The 18803-nt window shown below is 37.0% G+C and overlaps 1 protein-coding gene across 1 annotated transcript in view; it reads right to left on the bottom strand.

Moving 5' to 3' along the window:
- pex7 (peroxisomal biogenesis factor 7) overlaps positions 1 to 18803 on the bottom strand; it is a 49315-nt gene that overhangs the window by 5512 nt on the left and 25000 nt on the right. The window contains exons 7-10 of the mRNA XM_028440558.1: positions 17394 to 17500; positions 14783 to 14896; positions 12587 to 12642; positions 1531 to 1630 (exon numbers count right to left, since the gene is read on the bottom strand). Of these exons, the coding sequence (XP_028296359.1) occupies positions 1531 to 1630; positions 12587 to 12642; positions 14783 to 14896; positions 17394 to 17500 (377 nt within the window). The remainder of the gene's footprint in view (positions 1 to 1530; positions 1631 to 12586; positions 12643 to 14782; positions 14897 to 17393; positions 17501 to 18803) is intronic.

Below are 18803 nucleotides of genomic sequence, written 5' to 3'. Positions count from 1 at the left end.
ACCGGAAGGACCACGCTCAATACCAAGAGGGAGCCGAAATCTTAAAATTAAAATGAACGTTTCGCAACACCAAATTACTCCAAAATAACGGATGCACACACTTGTGGAAGTTATTGACAAAGTTTCAGGTCGAACAGATGTCACGAAGGGGAGATATTTGCTCCACAAACACACACATGCGCACACACACACACACACACACGCACCCATACAGACCTTTCTTGCTTTTATAGGTAGATGGAAGTATTTAACGTAACAGAAGCTTTTCTTCGAAAGGATTTTTTTTGTCAAAACAGAAATTTTAGTTGTAATGAGCAATGTTTTTATTTTAATTATAATGGGCATTTTTTTGATGTAAAGGACAGTTTTTATCCTAAGAGACTTTTTTTTGTCTTAACAGGTTTTTATCGTAACAAACATCGTCATACTGAACATTTTGTTGTTGTAAACAGACACTTTTATTGTAATGACATTATTTTATAGTGATGAGGTTTTTATTGGAACAAACTTTTTTTGTTGAACTGGACATTTTTTGTTGCCACAATAGACATGTTTTGTCGTAAGGAACTCTTCTATTGTAATGGACAATTTTTTCGTATCGGATATTTTTGGGAACGGATGTTTCTTGTCATAACAGATTTTTTGTGTGTTTTTTTGTTACTGTAACGGGTGTTTTTTAATTCAGTGTGATTTTTTCCCTTCCTAATAGACATCTTTGTTGTAATTTCAGACCAGACAACTCGCTGCATGGACAGATACCCCTCTCTGATACTGAGTGTAGACACTGATATTCATTTAACATCCTATTTGTGTTGTTGTGCTGGTGTTGTTGTGCTGGTGTTGTTGTGCTGGTGTTGTCGTGCTGGTGTTGTCGTGCTGGTGATGTCGTGCTGGTGTTGTCGTGCTGGTGTTGTCGTGCTGGTGTTGTCGTGCTGGTGTTGTTGTGCTGGTGTTGTTGTGCTGGTGTTGTCGTGCTGGTGTTGTTGTGCTGTAGTTGTCGTGCTGGTGTTGTCGTCCTGGTGTTGTCGTGCTGGTGTTGTTGTGCTTGTGTTTGTGTTTGAGCGTGTGCAGCTAAAATCGCCATCTGGGAGACATAGTCTGACACTGTTGGCCTTTGCAATTTGCTGCTTATGAACACAACACATCAGTGCGCAAGTCGGTGTGTCACTGTGTGCCACTGTGTGCGTTAACGCTGGTGTGCCGACAGAGTAATAAACAAGAGCGCACAGGGAGGTTGGATAGGGAGAGAGACGGATCAGTGGACATTTACACGCCGGGCTGAAGTTAATTTTCCGCCTGCTAACTTCTAGATCAAACATCAATAACAATGTGGCCTACACAACACTTTGTGACATCATCGCTTAGGTCATCAAAACACAACACTGATCAAGTTTCACCAAACACGCCTTTCACAGTCTGAGGAAGACACAACATCATACACAACAAAACACAAGATACAGTACAGTGACAGCGCCCCCATCAGGGACGGAGGATCCATTAGAGCAGGAGAGGAGACAGGTGTCTAATTACCTGGTTGGGGACGTGCAGGTTGAAGTCCAGACCACAGACGAACTCTGAGTGATGCTCCACGGTGTCCAGGAGAGGCTGCTCTTTGCTCACATCCCAGAACCTGGAAATAATTAAGCTGCCATTTTAGTAAATTAATCTACACTTCAAAGCAGAACTAAGTAACTTGTGCTTAGCGCTACCGCTAACAGTCCCTTTTGGTTATGTTACTGTTGTAAACACTCCGCACACCCGAGGCAGCAGCTCTTCCCTCCCGCTACAGTCAGACGGTCAGCGGGAGGCTTCCTAAAGGTACCGGGGCCATCTTGAATAAGTGTATACATTCTGAGTGAATTCATTCTTTAGTAACTCCGTAAGTTGATCATTTATACCATAAAAGCGGCGCTGGCTGCGCAGACACACACACACATACAGACACAATTGTTCCCTGTTATAATGTTACTAGAGCGACTCATCACTGGTGATTGAAGTGACTGCAGTCGCTAAAGTCAAGTTCGGTGTGAACACATCTTTAGTGTGTATTGGGCTGTCGTAAAGCAGTACATGTTGTCGTGAGAACAAGAACAGAGCTGTGAGACTGGTACCGGTCCGGAGGCAGGGAAAGTTGCAAGCGTTTTCTGGCCAAAGACAGCAGGGGGGATGAAAAACCCCCCAATCACCCCATAAATACTTGTATTACCCTCAGAAGGACTACGAGAAGGATTTATTAAGATGAAAAAGTGACAGTTCTGCTTTAACTAAACATAAAGAAATACATTTTTTTTTTACACCCCAATCAGTGTGGAATCTCTCTCATTTCACGAGTTCTGATGAACTACGGTCGAATAGCACGTATCACCTTCCCAAGAATTCACAGTGAAACAAATGAAATTGTGCGACGTAAAATCGGAATCTACGTGGAATTGCCTTTGAAACAATATATCACAAGACTATGTTCCAAAAAATTTTGAAATTACCGGAAAAGGGGGTGGGCCCCCGTCCACCCCTTCCAAAAAGGTCTTTGAGAGGCTCTTGACATCCACTCATAGAATGTCCATGTCAAATTACAGCCCAATTCAACAGAGGAGTAGTCATTTAAAGAATGGGTCCCCCCGTGGCACATACGGAGTAATATGCTCCATTCATATATTAGTACGTGTCAATGATTCGGTAACACCAACTGTCACAATATTTGACTCACAAATAAATGAGAAAACAACTTTAAAGGAAATTGCCTATTGATTACCAATTTGATTAGGGCCCGGCGCGAGGCATAATCGTAAACTGCATCGAATTATCTTTAAATGATATATCACACGACTATGTGCCCATAAATTTGGAAATTGCCGGAAATGAGGGGTGGGCCCCCCAACCCAATTTCAAAAAAAGGGCTCCGAGTGTCTCATCATTCATTCATAGAGTATACATACCAAACTGCATTCCGATCTAACGAGAACTAACGGAGGAGTAGTCATTTGAAAAATGGGTCCCAGGGAAGAAGAAGAACAATAAGAACAAAATGAGTGGCGTTTTGAGTCCGGTAGCCTAGCCTAAAAAACCCCAGATGAAAAACTAAAGCCCAGTTGTGTGGAAATTGTTAGAGTTTGTGGATCAGTGTAGCTCTGCTAGCCTCAGCTAGCACCTCAATGCTAACATGTAGCAGCTAGCACCTCAATGCTAAACATGTAGCAGCTAACATCTCAATGCTAAAGATGTAGCAACTAGCACCTCAATGCTAAAACTTGTAGCAGCTAGCACCTCAATGCTAAAACTTGTAGCAGCTAGCACCTCATCGGCTAAGGCTGTTTAAAAAAAAAAATCGGCATCGGCCCTAAAAAACCCATATTGGCCGATCCCTAGTTCAAACACTAAATACAAAAGTTACGCAGACTTTGCGAGCATGTGCGTTTCAGTGCAGAGCCAGAGAATATCCGGAGACAGCACCAGGTGATTCTTCGTGTGCGCTGTTTGACTGTGCCACAGTTTTGGCCAGATCGAGCTAACGAAAGACAACAAAACAAAAATGAACTTAACGAAACAGCAAGTCCCATGTTTAAGCTCTTTCCCTGTACGTTATAATAGTAATAGTAATATCAGTCGCCCCTCCCCCCTCTCCGGTCTAACCTGCGTTGATTTCAAAATAAAATAAACGTTTTTAAACATAATCACCAAAATAGTGAAAAGTAATAGATGCACACCTTCTGGCCATGTACAGGCTGTGTACGACATTTCAGGTCAATCAGACAGTGCTTCATGTAAATATGCGCTCCACACGCACACACACAGACCTTCCTTGTATTTATAGATAAATAGTAGATTTAAGAAAAGGTTGAGTACTGTGAGTATGCTGAGGTCAACCTAAATTTCCTCTTTATTGGAAATCAAACTATGGTCACCCTATTTTACCGACTTCCTGGGACATGATGACGATCAATGATACAAACTCATGTTGATGGGACAGATTTTCACCTGTGTGACGAGGAGCAGGAGGAGCTCCTTGTTCCCCCAATCATTAACGTCTAACACGATTACAGAAGCCTATCAGACGCAGAGGTTGATGGGCGGGAACGACGTGCCTGAAGGAGCGAAGATGAAGAGATGAAGAGAAAGAGGCAATCTGTGAAATGAGTTTATGAGAAGTAAAGAAGTAAAGGAGAACGCCAATAAAACACTGCCCTCAGGCCGCCGCGGCCAATCAGGCTAATGAAAGACGGCTGTGTGTGTGTGTGTGTGTGTGTGTGTGTGTGTGTGTGTGTGTGTGTGTGTGTGTGTGTGTGTGTGTGTGTGTGTGTGTGTGTGTGTGTGTGTGTGTGTGTGTGTGTGTGTGTGTGTGTGTGTGTGTGGGTTAAAACCCTGACGCAGCAAACGGTCGGTCCAGACTCATCCACTTTGCAAATGTAATTAAATCATCCTCAGAGAGAACACAGCAGCTCCCATTGAGCTCCATTAGAGCCCATATTTACACACACACACACACACACACACACACACACACACACACACACACACACACACACACACACACACACACACACACACAGACGCACAAAGTGAGGAGTGATTTACACCAACAACTCACTCTGTCAATACATAATACTAGTGAAAGTCCCCAGACACCGATCGCTCAGTGTGTGTGTGTGTGTGTGTGTGTGTGTGTGTGTGTGTGTGTGTGTGTGTGTGCCTGTTCACACTCTCTGCAAAGACACACTTCAGTTAGTTTTACAACTTTATAAAAAAAAAACACATCTGAATGTAATGAAAAAAAACAGAAAGAAGGAAACATGATATACAGAGATAGACTGATAGACAAGGAAGGAAGGAAATAAAGAAGGAATAATAATAATAATAATTATTATTATTATTATTATTATTATTATTATTATTATTATTATTATTATTAATAATAATAATAATAATAATAATTATAATAATAATAATAATAATAATAATAATAATAATAATAATAATACATTTTATTTGTAATGAACTTTACATTTAATGCCAAGCCTCAAAGTGCTACAGGATTAAAACAATACAACACAACATATATTAAAAGACGCATTAACTGTTAAAACAAGTTTCTGTAAAAAGATGATATTTAGGTTTTTCTTAAAAATGTCCATCATTTGTGGGCCCTGAGGTGGTCTGGGAGGGCGTTCCACAGGCGGGGGGCAGCGGCTTCAAAGGCCCTGTCGCCCATTGTTTTGAGCCGTAGGGAAGGAAAGAAAGTAGGAAGGAGAAAAGGAAGTGAAGGAAGAAAGAAAGGAAGGAAAGAAAGAAATGAAGGAATGCAGAATGTGAGAAAGGAAGGAAGAGGAAATACAGTGTGTGTGGGTGTGCAATGATAACTATGATGTAGGAACACTGGAGGTGTGTGTTTGTGGGAGGAGCCTGCGTCAAACTCAGATTACAGGTTGAGAAGATGTGTGTGTGTGTGTGTGTGTGTTACAGATGACTAACCCACTAAGACAAACACACCCTGTTATTTGCTCAAACGAGGCTGTTCTTTTGTTGCTCTCAGTAATTATTTCTGCTGCTTTGTGCGCCGTGCGTTCACCTGCCAGCGCCGACGCTCATTAAGTCACCGCACACGCACAAAACACGAGGCAAATAAAAGCTGGAAAACCCAGAGAACGAGGGCGATAAGAGGATGAAGTGACAGCAGAGGAGGAGGAAATGTAAAGAGAGAGACCTCAAGTCACCCGTGAGTTTATTCTAGAGAGGAAATTACTGCTAAAGCTCAAACAAACACACACACACACACACACACACACACACACACACACACACACACACACACACACACAATGTCCAATAATCATGTCAACATCTATATTAATCAACCCTTTAATCAATCAACTCTGTTCAGATTGATGAATTGATGATGACTTGGAAGAATGCAGCGATCATGACAACAACAAAAAAGAAGATGATGACAAGGAAATGAAGAAAATAAAGGACAATAAAGATGACAAAGAAAAAGAAAAAGTAGGACATGAAAAAGAAGAAGAAGATGACGATGAAGACTAAGAATAAGAAGAAGAAGAAGAAGAAGAAGCAGCAGAAGACAACGACAGAAAAGACAAAGATGCGATGATGAGGAAATCCACAAAGAAGAAAAAAAAGTAGAAAATGACAACATAGAAATACTGAGAAAAAGAAGATAAGGAAAATAGACTACACCATGTACACTACACCATGTACACTACACCATGTACACTACACCATGTACACTACACCATGTATACTACACCATGTACACTACACCATGTACACTACACCATGTATACTACACCATGTACAATACACCATGTATACTACACCATGTACACTACACCATGTACACTACACCATGTACACTACACCATGTACAATACACCATGTATACTACACCATGTACACTACACCATGTACAATACACCATGTACAATACACCATGTATACTACACCATGTACACTACACCATGTACACTACACCATGTACACTACACCATGTACAATACACCATGTATACTACACCATGTACACTACACCATGTATACTACACCATGTATACTACACCATGTGCACTACACCATGTACACTACACCATGTACACTACACCATGTACACTACACCATGTATACTACACCATGTACACTACACCATGTACACTACACCATGTATACTACACCATGTACACTACACCATGTACACTACACCATGTACACTACACCATGTACACGACACCATGTATACGACACCATGTATACTACACCATGTACACTACACCATGTACACTACACCATGTACACTACACCATGTATACTACACCATGTACACTACACCATGTATACTACACCATGTACACTACACCATGTACACTACACCATGTACACTACACCGTGTACACTACACCATGTATAGTACACCATGTATACTACACCGTGTACACTACACCGTGTACACTACACCGTGTACACTACACCGTGTATACTACACCATGTATACTACACCATGTACACTACACCATGTACACTACACCATGTATACTACACCATGTATACTACACCATGTATACTACAGACATTCGCACAATCCCACAAAATAGACGCACGATCGGCTCAAAATGGTCTAAAAATCACACAATGTATACCAGGCTTCAGAAGAAGAAAACAACAACAAAAAAGAAGACAAGAGACGACACACAGACGGACAAAAACGAGAAAAGACGACGACGACAAAGTAAAGGGTGAAGATGACAAAGACAACAAAGAAGAGGAAGGTGAAGAAAAAGGCAAATAAGAACGCAAAGATAACGACGAGGATGAAGAAGATAAAGTGAGACGAAGTCTCAGAAGAACTTATCATGACTAACATGAGAGACGAGATGAAATGAAAGCAATGACACGCTTTCCTGATGAGATCCTCAGGGCAAACCTCACTGCTTTCATCACCGTGGAAACGCACACTTCCCATTAAAAACACTCTTAATCTACTTCACCTGTACTTTACTCGCGTACTTCATTTACACGATACAAATCCCTGTACTTTCTACCGGAAACTCTGGATAGCAGCTTTAAGTAAGCTATTTAAGTTATTTTTTGTACAGCTACTTTTGTGTGTTTTGTTGTCATTTTGTGTGTTTGAGTTGTCAATTTAAGAATTTTGTAGGTTTTGCATTTGTTTTGTGTGTTATTGGGGTAATTGTGTAATTTATTGACATTTTGTGTTTTTTGGGGTGTATCTATTTGTGTATTTTTGCTGTCATTTTGTATGTTTAACTGACAATTTGTGTTTTTTTGTAATTTTGGAGTCATTTTGCATTTATTTTGTGTCTTATTGGAGTAATTTGGTGTATCTTATTGACATTTTGTGTTTTTTTGGGGGGGGGGGTGTCTATTTGTGTATTTTTGTTATTTTGTATATATTTGGTTTTATTTTGTATGTTTTTCAGTAATTTTGTATATTTATCTGACAGTTAGTGTATTTTGTTTTCATTTTGTGTGTTCTAGTTGTCAGTTTGTGCATTTTTATATCATTTTGTAAAGTTTTTCATGTCATTTTGGAAGTTTTGCTTTTATTTTGTATGTTTTGTGTATTTACAATTTGTGTTTTTTGGAGTCATTTTGTGTATTTTGCTGTAATTGTGTGTTCTAGTTGTCAGTTTGTGCATTTTTCTGTCATTTTGTGAGGATTTTCTATGTAATTTTGAGGATTTTGCAATAATTTTTTGTGTTTTTGTTGTCGTTTTGTGTGTTTTTGTTTTGTGTGTTGATGATGATGACGATGACGACGACGACGACGACGGCCTGTAATGAAATCAATACTCTAATCAATACTAGCCTGGTGTATTTAAGCCAATGAAAGCCAAGATCAATAGGACAATAAAACACAGGTTTTGACAGGACGACACTCTCTCTCTCTCTCTCTCTCTCTCTCTCTCTCTCTCTCTAGGAGGAGAAACTGGATCAAGCCTGATTACATACCATACATAGGGGGCGTGGCATGCAAACGAGTGCCGCCGGTGTGTAAAGTGTAGAAATGTTTAACCCTTTGAAGGCCAAAATTAGTGAAGCTAAAGCTAAAGTTGTTTTTTAATCTTACTTTTAGGGGTGTGCCATCTAAGGGACCTCACGATTCCATTTCGATTCAGGGTGCTACAATTCGATTCATCAACGATCATTACGATATTAATGATTATCACAATTTTTTATACATCTTTTTTTCATTTCCTCACTTTGTGGCTGTTACATACTTTTTAACAATATATATGTGTCTGTATCCATTCATTAAAGTAACCAAACAAATGTATCAAATCAATATATCAAATCCACCAGTAGTCATATTATAAAAGAAATAAATATATATAACATAACTATAATATTAGCTTGCTCAGCTAATTTAATCTGATCTAACACAAAAGCTAATTCAGTAAAAATAAAGACTTTTAAACAAAACTTAAATAAGCAGCATAAATCACACAATGTGCACAATCAAATCAGCTTTAAAAACATATAAAAGTGTCTGTACTGTACGCACTCCTCAGAGCTTAAATATGTTGATTACGTTATGTAAGCAGAGGATGCACACAGGCAGCATCGAGGGCAGCTAAAGGGCTGCAGGGGGCCTCAGGTAAAGATGGAAGTGTCTGATGAATGTATGATTTATAATTTCTCACTGGGCAGCACAGGTAGCTACTGTACTTCTGTTTTGTAGTTTTGTTATAACATCCTCAAAAATCGAGACATTTAAAAGTGAGATTGAAGTTTATGCATGTTTTAAATAAAAGAAACAGATTTTTAAGACCTTTCAAAATCGTATTTTAGACCTTTTATGAGATTTTAGGAGAATTTTAAACATATTAAGGCTTTAAATTCAAATGACTGGACTTAAAACTTTTTAAGACCCCGCGGATAAAAGACTAAAGTGGCTCATTTTGTGCAGCTGCACTACCTGATTCTTGAGGTAAATCCTGTCCCCCACTCTGATCATCTCCTCCTCTCTAGAGGTGCAAGAAATCCCGTATGAAACCTGAGCGTGCACTAGCGTTAAAACACGTCGCTACGCTAAAGGATGCTCAGAAAATAAAGTCAAATGGAACATTAGATGACCTGACTAGAAGGAAAACAGACACTTGTGCATCCAAACAAGTTTGCACCGTGCACACGCTTCACTATATATCGTAGCAGCCAATGAGGAGGCTCCTTCGTGGGCTCTGCTCACCCCTCCTTTCTCTAAATCCTGTGATTGGATCTGGAGGGAGTGATCGCTAAGACTTTGTCTTCTGGGGTTTTATTAACTAAAATACTTCATTATAAGGCACAGACAGCACGCAGATGTACGATTTTTTCAGAAATTATTACTTTTACGATATATACTATATGATGCTAATAAGGTTTTTTTTTTAAATAAAGAAAATAATTTGAGTACCCCAGCTTTAATAAATGTGTCTGTGTAGCATTTTTCATCAGCAAATTTAACTCAGAATTGTCTTTTTGGTCAGACTTTGAGTTAAAAATACGGCGATTTATATCGTATATCGCCATTTTGAGAAAAAATATTGAGTTTTGGTCCATATCGCCCAGCCCTAATAACCACCACCATTATACTGGGTGCTGTGTCATCTGGCCTGAACTGATACACATCACAATGAACACAATATACACAATTATAACATCACATCTCACTCTCATCCTAAAACAGTCGACTCTTCCCCACCCCTTCCATTGTCCTACCCTGACTCCCTCTTCCCTGTTCCCTTCCTCCTCCCATAGGTGTAACACTGCCCTGTATTTTTAGATCCTCCCTTTAATAAAGTGTTTCTTACCCTAAGATTGCGCTACATGTAGTGTTGACCTCCGACAGCATGTGCAAAGTAAAAAGAAAAGAAAAGAAATAACCAGTGCTCCAGAAGTGGAGATTGATTGATCTTTTGACCGAGGTCAACCTCCGTTTGACTTCTCCAAACGAATGACACGCTGATGAAAATGAATTCATCAGCAATTTTTAACACTGGAAACGAGGTATTATTGGCTGAAAACGGCTGAAATCTGATGAGAAACACGAGCAGTCGACCTTGAAATTGTCGATTTTATGACATAAATTGATCTGTCATTATCCTCACAGTGAGACATCCGTCAGTCACTGTGGACGATAAACCACAGGAAACAAGGTCGTCCTACACATCCCACAGCTTCCACACTTTAAACTTACACAAAAGATGCTTCAACCGCAATATGAAACTAAACAGATCCCCACGGCAACACATAATTATGAGAAGAGGTACATTCATGAGACACAAAAGTCATAAGTCATAAACTATGAGTAATTGTGAGACTTTCTTATGAGTTTAAAACTCATCTTCATGAGATAAGTCATAATAATGAGAAAGAAAATATATGTAATGTAAAAGTTGAGTAGAAAAAGTCAAATTAATGGGTAACAAAGTCATTATTACAAGATCATGAAATCACGAAATCAAATGTCGAAGTTACGAGATACAAAAGTCAAATGAGGGTATTTAAAATGATCAAATGAAAGTCAGTAATAAAATATAAAAGTCATACTTATGCGGTTGAATGTCATAACTATGAAATAAAAAGTCATAATAATGAGAAGGAACCCACATAATTTAAAAGTTGTAAAGGTGAGTAAAAAAAGTCAAAATAATGGGTAACAAAGTTGTAAATACAAGATACATAGGTTGTATTCATCAATTACTGAGATTCAAATGTCGTAATTATGCGAAACAAAAGTCAGAAAAGTTTAAATTATTAGATAAAAGTCATAGTAATAAAATATAAAAGTCATACTTATAAGGCTGAATGTCATAATTACTTATGCATCAAATGTCATTTATGAGATAAAAAGTCATTATAATGAGAAAAAATATTAGTCAAATGTGTGAAAAAAGTCATAATAATGAGATACAAAGGTAGTAATAATGAGATATAAACATCATAACTGTCGAAAAAAGTTATAATTATTAAATAAAAGTCATAGTAATGAGATACTAAAGCTGTAAATATGAGATAAAAAGTTACATTTGCACTACACAATCAGAAGAAATAAATATATTTTTAAATAAATAAAGGATTTCAAAGCAAAATGATCTAAACTTAGAAACGATAGAAAAGATAGTGGAAAGAAAAATAATATAACATTTATACAATGTTATGATTCTGAAGATTCATATGGTAGATTCACAGCTTAGAAAACAAGATTTATCATTAGATTGATCTGAGTGGAGATACAGTACATATCTATTAATGTACGCCTCAGATTAATTCAGTTCAAATGGTGGATGCAAATGTATGTATCTTCATAGATATAATAACATTCCAGATGTACGTCCAAAATGTACTGACTGTAGAGGAACAATGGGAAGGAATAAGAGGTGATGTTGAAAAAATAATTTTATTGGACCAAAAACTATTGTTATTTGGTTTATTCCCAGAGAAATATACATAAACAAAAAGTGATTTTTTAAAATAAATATGAACCTGTTGAATGCTTAGAGATGTATTTCACTATAAAAGAGTTATGGACCTGCTGTGGATCAGTGGAGAGAACAGACCCTCCCACTAAAGAAGATCATGTATGTGTTGAAGGACAGACATAATGTGTATGAGGACCATTCATGTTGTATGTTATACATATTAATAATGGTTTGTTATTTCTTCTAAATGGGCATTGTGTTATTTTTTAACCTATGCTATGTGTGTTATGTTCTAAAAATTAATTAAAAAAACTGTTTTTGAAACAAAAAAAGTTACATGTGGGGGATGCAAAAAAAATTGTATAATATTTCATATTCATGAGACAAAAAGTAACATTAATGAGAAAGAAAATTGACACAAATCACATGTCAGAAATGTAAGATGAAAGTCATAATAATGAGACACAAAGTTTTTGAATATGAGATAAAAAGTCATTACAGGCTGTTCTAGAATAAAGGTGAGGCCTTTTATTCTGAAAGTCACTGGAGTAGTAAAATGAGATGGTGCTACAGTGGGTTTCAGGGAAACCGTTTTTATCCAGATTATTAAAAGCAAGTGGGAAACGTTATGTTTTCTCTTTACAGCAGAAACGCTCTTACCTGACGGTGAAGTCGTACGAGCAGGACGCTAAAACCGTCCGACTGAACGGAGAAAACTGCAAGGAAACAAACGCACACAATCAGAATATCTGGCAACCCGTGTACAGAAACATCACATATTCCCTTTGGCAGAGTGACAGTGAAGCCCCACCCCCTCAGTGACAAGGAGCACAGAAAATTGTCCGTACGTCTTGATACAGTTTTAGGCTGTGGGAAATCGTTTTGGATCTTTTCTGCTGTTTTTTTTTTTTTAATGGCCATAGCAATCACGACTCAGCAGTTTGGGTGATTCAGTAGAAAACAAGAAGTGCATCATTGGCAGTTTTTTCTGGAAAATCAATCAGTATTTTGAACCTAATGTTGTTTGAGTGTTTTTCTACTGTATTAAAAAAACAGCTGAATCAATAATGTGAAGGTCTTTAGGTTTTTATTGGCTCTATTTCAGCAGCTGAAAATCTGCAAATTCTGACGACAGCCTGTGGAGAAACTCCACTGATGATACTATCATTATGATTATGTATTTATCTGAATAATATATACACTTTTATCCAGGAAGTTTATTATTACTTTCTCCATAGTACATAGTCATCTTAAAGATAGAAATCATTGCTTTAATCAGAAAAAGTAGTTAGTATTAGTTTAAACTGGCAAATAATGGGCATGAAAAATTGTGAATGTGGTTAAATTGGCAAAAATAATCATGAAATATAGTGAAAAGAGTTTAAAAGTGACAATAATGGGTCAACATATGTGACATTAGATGGAAAGGGTTTATAAGTGCTGAACATGGAAAAAATGTGCAGAAAAGGTATTAAATGTGATGTAGACGTGTCAGAAATGAGAGTAACGTAGCAAAAATACATTAAACGGAGCAAAAATATGGCAAGAAAAAGTGATGAAAATAGGTTAAAAAAAATATGGCAAGATTGGTGTAGTTGCAGAAAAATGAGCAAAAATTGGTTCAAATTGTTCAAAAAAGTGTATTATTATTTGGGCCATAGTACATAGTCATCTTAAAGATGTAAATCCTTGTTTTGATTAGTAATAAAATGGGTAAAAAGTGACCAAAAATGTTCTAGAATAAAGGTCTATAGTGAGGCCTTTTATTCTGAAAGTCACTGGCGTAGTAAAATGAGATGGTGCTACAGTGGATTTCAGTGAACTTATCGAAACCATTTTTATCCAGATTATAAAAACAAAGTGGGAAACAAAACAAAAATATGAAAAGTTTGGTGGAGTTGCAGAAAAAGGGTAAAAATAAGCAAAAATGGGATCAAATCGTTTGAAAAATCCCTGTGTGTGTGTGTGTGTGTGTGTGTGTGTGTGTGTGTGTGTGTGTGTGTGTGTGTGTGTGTGTGTGTGTGTGTGTGTGTGTGTGTGTGTGTGGAGTCATAACTCATGCTGTGAGGACACAATTTTTTTCTTTTTTTTTTTTAAAAACCATCAACGTCGACACCTGAATGAAACGCTTGACCTGTCGGTGTATCGGCTGCAGTGGTGATCATTATAAGTAGTGACGCTTTAATGCTGTCGCTCAGTCTGACGTTAATGGAACCGACTGTTCGTCATTTTCGTCGTCACAATATAACATGATCACCAGTGGAACCTTAACACCTATGGCGATGAGGCTCAATTAGCTCAAAGCTCAGCATCTTCAAATTCCTCAAGACACGCGTTTCAACGGGTTCAGGATGTTTCATTGGCTTCTGTTATGTGTGTGTGGGTGTGTGTTTGTGACTGTAACGTCAGCGTGTGTGAAATGAAATTTGCTGAAACTAATGTGGAAAAACAGGGTTGTATTTGGAGATAAAACTGTATGTGTCTTTTGTGTGTGTGTGTGTGTGTGTGTGTGTGCTGCCCTATTAACTCCATTGAAGTGGGTGTTTTGACGCTGTCAGCACGCTCTACTCTTCCCTTTGGACACATTCCCACACTCACTTGCTGTGAAACCACAGAGCTGTTGTCAGGCATGGAATGATCTCCAGCCCATTTAGAGCCTCCGATAATAAAACAAGCGTTCTAAAAACGGGAAAAGTAACCTGAACTATTTATTATTATTGAAAAGCATTATTATGACACATAAACATGCATGTTTAGGGACAAAACCCCACATTTACACACTATTACTTGCCAAAAATCAGTGTCTGAGGAAACGGGAATGGGTAAACTGGGAATTGGAATTAAGGAATTGCGTACCTTGACCCTGCGGACGGCGTAGGTGTGTCCTAGCAGCGTACTGATTGGCTGTCGGACATTCCTCAGATCCCACACGCACACGCTGCAGTCCACTGAGCCCGTGGCCACCATGTTCTTTACACAAGCACAGGAAGTGACATCAGAGACTCTAATAGCAGAGTTTAATTAGTGACCTGACTCTGAAACCAACCATCACCTTCTAAAAATAGTTACAAGTTTAGCCTAAAATCTTCTAAAGGTACTTATTATTATGTCTAACAAAACACATTATTATGCACCATAAAAATAGGACTACTTTACAGTTTTAAAGCCTTTGTTCCTCCATCTTAAAATCATGTGATTGATGATGTCACACGGCCCCACTGCCTGTAAACATCCCATTGTTTTCTATTGGAGTGAAACATTCAGCCTGATTTTTAGATCATTTAATAGCTTTTTAGATAATTTAACAGCTTTTTAGATAATTTAACAGATTTTTAAATTATTTAACATCTTTTTAGATTATTTAACAGCTTTTTAGATAATTTAACAGATTTTTAGATTATTTAGCAGATTTTTAGATTATTTAACAGCTTTTTAGATCATTTAACAGATTTTTAGATCATTTAACAGATTTTCAGATAATTTAACAGCTTTTTAGATTATTTAGCAGATTTTTATATTATTTAGTAGATTTTTAGATCATTTAACAGATTTTTAGATCATAAAGCTCAGGGGTGAGGAGCTCCAACACTCCTGAAACAAATGAATAACTGGTTCAGCTTTTGCAGAGCACGATGAAAACACATTGGTACATCTAAAAGGCCTTTGAGGACTAGGGTTCCCCACCCTTTATCAGTCAACATGACTGCTTCTGGGTGCTCTAAAAAAACAGGAAAAGTTAAAGATGCTGATATTAGGGTTGGGGTCAATTACATTTTTCAATTACAATTACGCTTTCAATCAGCAATCAATTACATTTGACAACTGACAATGCACCATTGTCCCCTCGAGGGCCTGATTCCTGACAATTGACAGTTACAATTATGTTCTCAATTACTACAGTTCCATTACATTTAACTCTTTCAGTGCCAGTTTTAGAGCATTTTCACTGATTTTTTAAGACCCACAGAAAATTTTATACTATGACAATCTAAATTCTGAAAGATTAAAGTCTCTACTTTGTTCTAGTTTGTTTTGTTCTTCTGTAATTAACAGTTGAATAGAGGCAAGTTTCACACAAATCACCAGTTTGTGACAAAAAGTTGGGAAAAACGTCTTTTTATGAAAAAACCTATTAGTGACTTTGAAGCTAATTTTTTTTTTTGCTTTAGTGACACCTCAACATTGGTTTCCTTCTATAAAACTACAAAAACAACACTGATACCAGGCTTTTTATGACAACATTATTAATATTTTGCTATCTATCTTTGTTTTCTTACTGTATTTTGGCATTCCTCCAAGTCTCTCCCCCTGCTTGCCCCGTTTTTTTAAAATTGTTTTCTCTCACCATCGCCACACTCTCAATAATCTACTTAGTTCCACACATGCTGTGGTCGAGTGTGCGCTGCTGTGAGCTGGTGGGAACTTCAGCGGAGAGCTCCATCACACTGTCTCCTAGCAACCCCAGCCAAAAAACTCAATTCACGTCTAGAGACGTGAATGGCACTCAATGAGTTAACTACAATTACTGAGCCTGAAAAAAAAAGTTGAACTTCCTCTTCCTAAAACACACTAAAAACAAATATCTATAATCTAATTTATGACCTATCTATTGGTCACCTTGTTCAACTTCCTAATCAATGAATATATAGGTTTTAATATTTTTGGTGTGAGCGTCTGAGCCTGTGTCAGTTTGCTCCTAAATTTAATTTTTTTTTAATGGTAAAATGTGTGAAAGTTTGATATGAAACATATTTGAATAATTGTTAACTACATATGTGTAGAACTGTAACATGGAACAGTAAATGGACTTGATTTATAAAGTAGTCTCAAAGCACTTCACAATAAAAGCTCATTCACAAAACTGTAATACGGTTTCCTTGTTTTACGATAAATTATAATTACATTTTGTATAGAATTTTCATGGCAATTACAAAGTCAATTATCTAAACGCAATTACAATTCAATTACGACAGCAACAGACTTTTAAGATCACAATTACACCATAATTGTAATTAATTATCAATTACGTAATTACAATTATAATTGAACCCAATATGATTTAAACGTCTTGTTTGCTGAAAGAGAATAAAAACAGTTGTGACCCAAAAAAAAATCTGTTACCGAAGGGGGGAGATAGTTCCCACTCTGCGGTTTGGTCGTAGACAATGAAGCAGAGAAGAAGAGCTCTCCTTAGGGACCTTTACTCTCCCTTAAACAGTGCGCTGACACGCTCTGGTAGCTGAAGTTAATGAGTAAATCATGGACTGTCCTTTTGGGTGGGAGTCCTTCAGCAGTCCGTGATTTACTCGCTAACTTCAGCCACCAGAGCATGTCAGCGCACTGTATGAATATGGTGCATGATAATAAGTTTTGTTAGGCATAGATCTTCTAATAATTACATTTCAAAGATTTTAGGCCACATTTGTAAAAACAGTGGAGGATCCATTGAAAGAAAAACAGTGACTACCTTGTCATATTTGCACCAATCACAGCTGAGGATCTCAGTCTTGTGAGCAGGAATGGCCAATCGGCACGCGGCAGCTTTCACGTCCCAAACTCTGAGCGTCCCGTCTCCTGTTGGGAGTAACAGAGCGTTTACCCAGCATGCACTGCTCACTGGAGTGGGAACGGCTCCACTTTGGCCGCCATCTTACCAGGGACCAGCTTCTGCCCATGTGACAGGAAGTGTGTTCAAAGTGTGCTACGATACACATTAACAATAACATAGAATCAAAATTGAGAACCTTCAGTAATTTTATTGTAGAAGCATCAGATTGGGAGCAATAACAGAAGAAAGAACAAAGACTGTGCTTTTTTAGAGTAATTCTGTGTGTTTTTATCTGTTTTATGAGTCATCTTGTGTACTTTTAATATCATTTTTTATGTCATCTTGTCTGTTTAAGTAATTGTGTGTATTTTAGTTTGTTTTTGGAGTCATTCTGTGTATTTTCTCATTTGTTTTGAGCGTTGGGAGTCATTTGTGTGCATTTTTTGTTATTCATGTGTATTGTTGTTGTAATTCTTTCTATTTTTGTTCTTTGTTATATATTTTTTGTATGGTTTTTGAAGTCATTCTCTGTGTTTTTGGAGTCATTTTGTGTGTTTTTATTGTAATTTTTCATGTTTTTTTTTGTCATTTTTGTACTCATCTTTTGCATTTTCTTCAGTTATTATTGTGTATTTTAGTTTTTGTTTTGTTTGTTTTTTGTTGTAATTGTGTATATATTTGTTTATATATTTTTTCTATTTTGTATGTTTTTGAGTCATTTTGTGTATTTTTATTGTTTTGTTTTTTTCTTAATCATTTTTGAAGTCCACTTGTGTGTTTAAGTAATTTTGTGTTTTGTAGTCATCTTTTGTGTTTGAGTATTTTGAGCATTGTTATTTTAATTTTGTATTTTCTTCAGTTATAATTGTGTATTTTTGTTGTTTTGTTTGTTTTCAAAATCATTTGTGTGTATTTTCTGCTATTCCTGTGTATTTTTGTAGTTATTTTGTCTATTTTTGTTCTTCCTGTATATACAGTATGTACAGTATACATAAGTCATTTTGTATATTTCTGTTCTCTTTTTGAGTGGTTTTTGTTTTCTTTTTGTATATTTTGCTGTAGCTCTGAACATTTCTGTTCTTTCTATGTATTTCTGTAATAATTTTGTGTATTTTAATATTTTTTGATGATGAGTATACTTTAAGTCAGGGGTCTGCAACCTGTGGCTCTGGAGCCTCATGTGGCTCTTTGACTCTTTTGCAATGGCTCTTTGTCGCTTTAAAAAATAAAAAAAATAAATTGTTTTTTCTTACAGAGGGTGTTGATGATTAGTGACATTTACGTCAAATACAATTACGATAAAACAATTGGTTAACCTAAAAATAAATC

The sequence above is a fragment of the Gouania willdenowi genome (genome assembly GCF_900634775.1).
Source record: "Gouania willdenowi chromosome 24 unlocalized genomic scaffold, fGouWil2.1 scaffold_320_arrow_ctg1, whole genome shotgun sequence".
NCBI lineage: Eukaryota > Metazoa > Chordata > Actinopteri > Blenniiformes > Gobiesocidae > Gouania > Gouania willdenowi.
The sequence above is the reverse complement of the archived record's forward strand: the minus strand, read 5'-3'. Positions and strand labels throughout refer to the sequence as shown.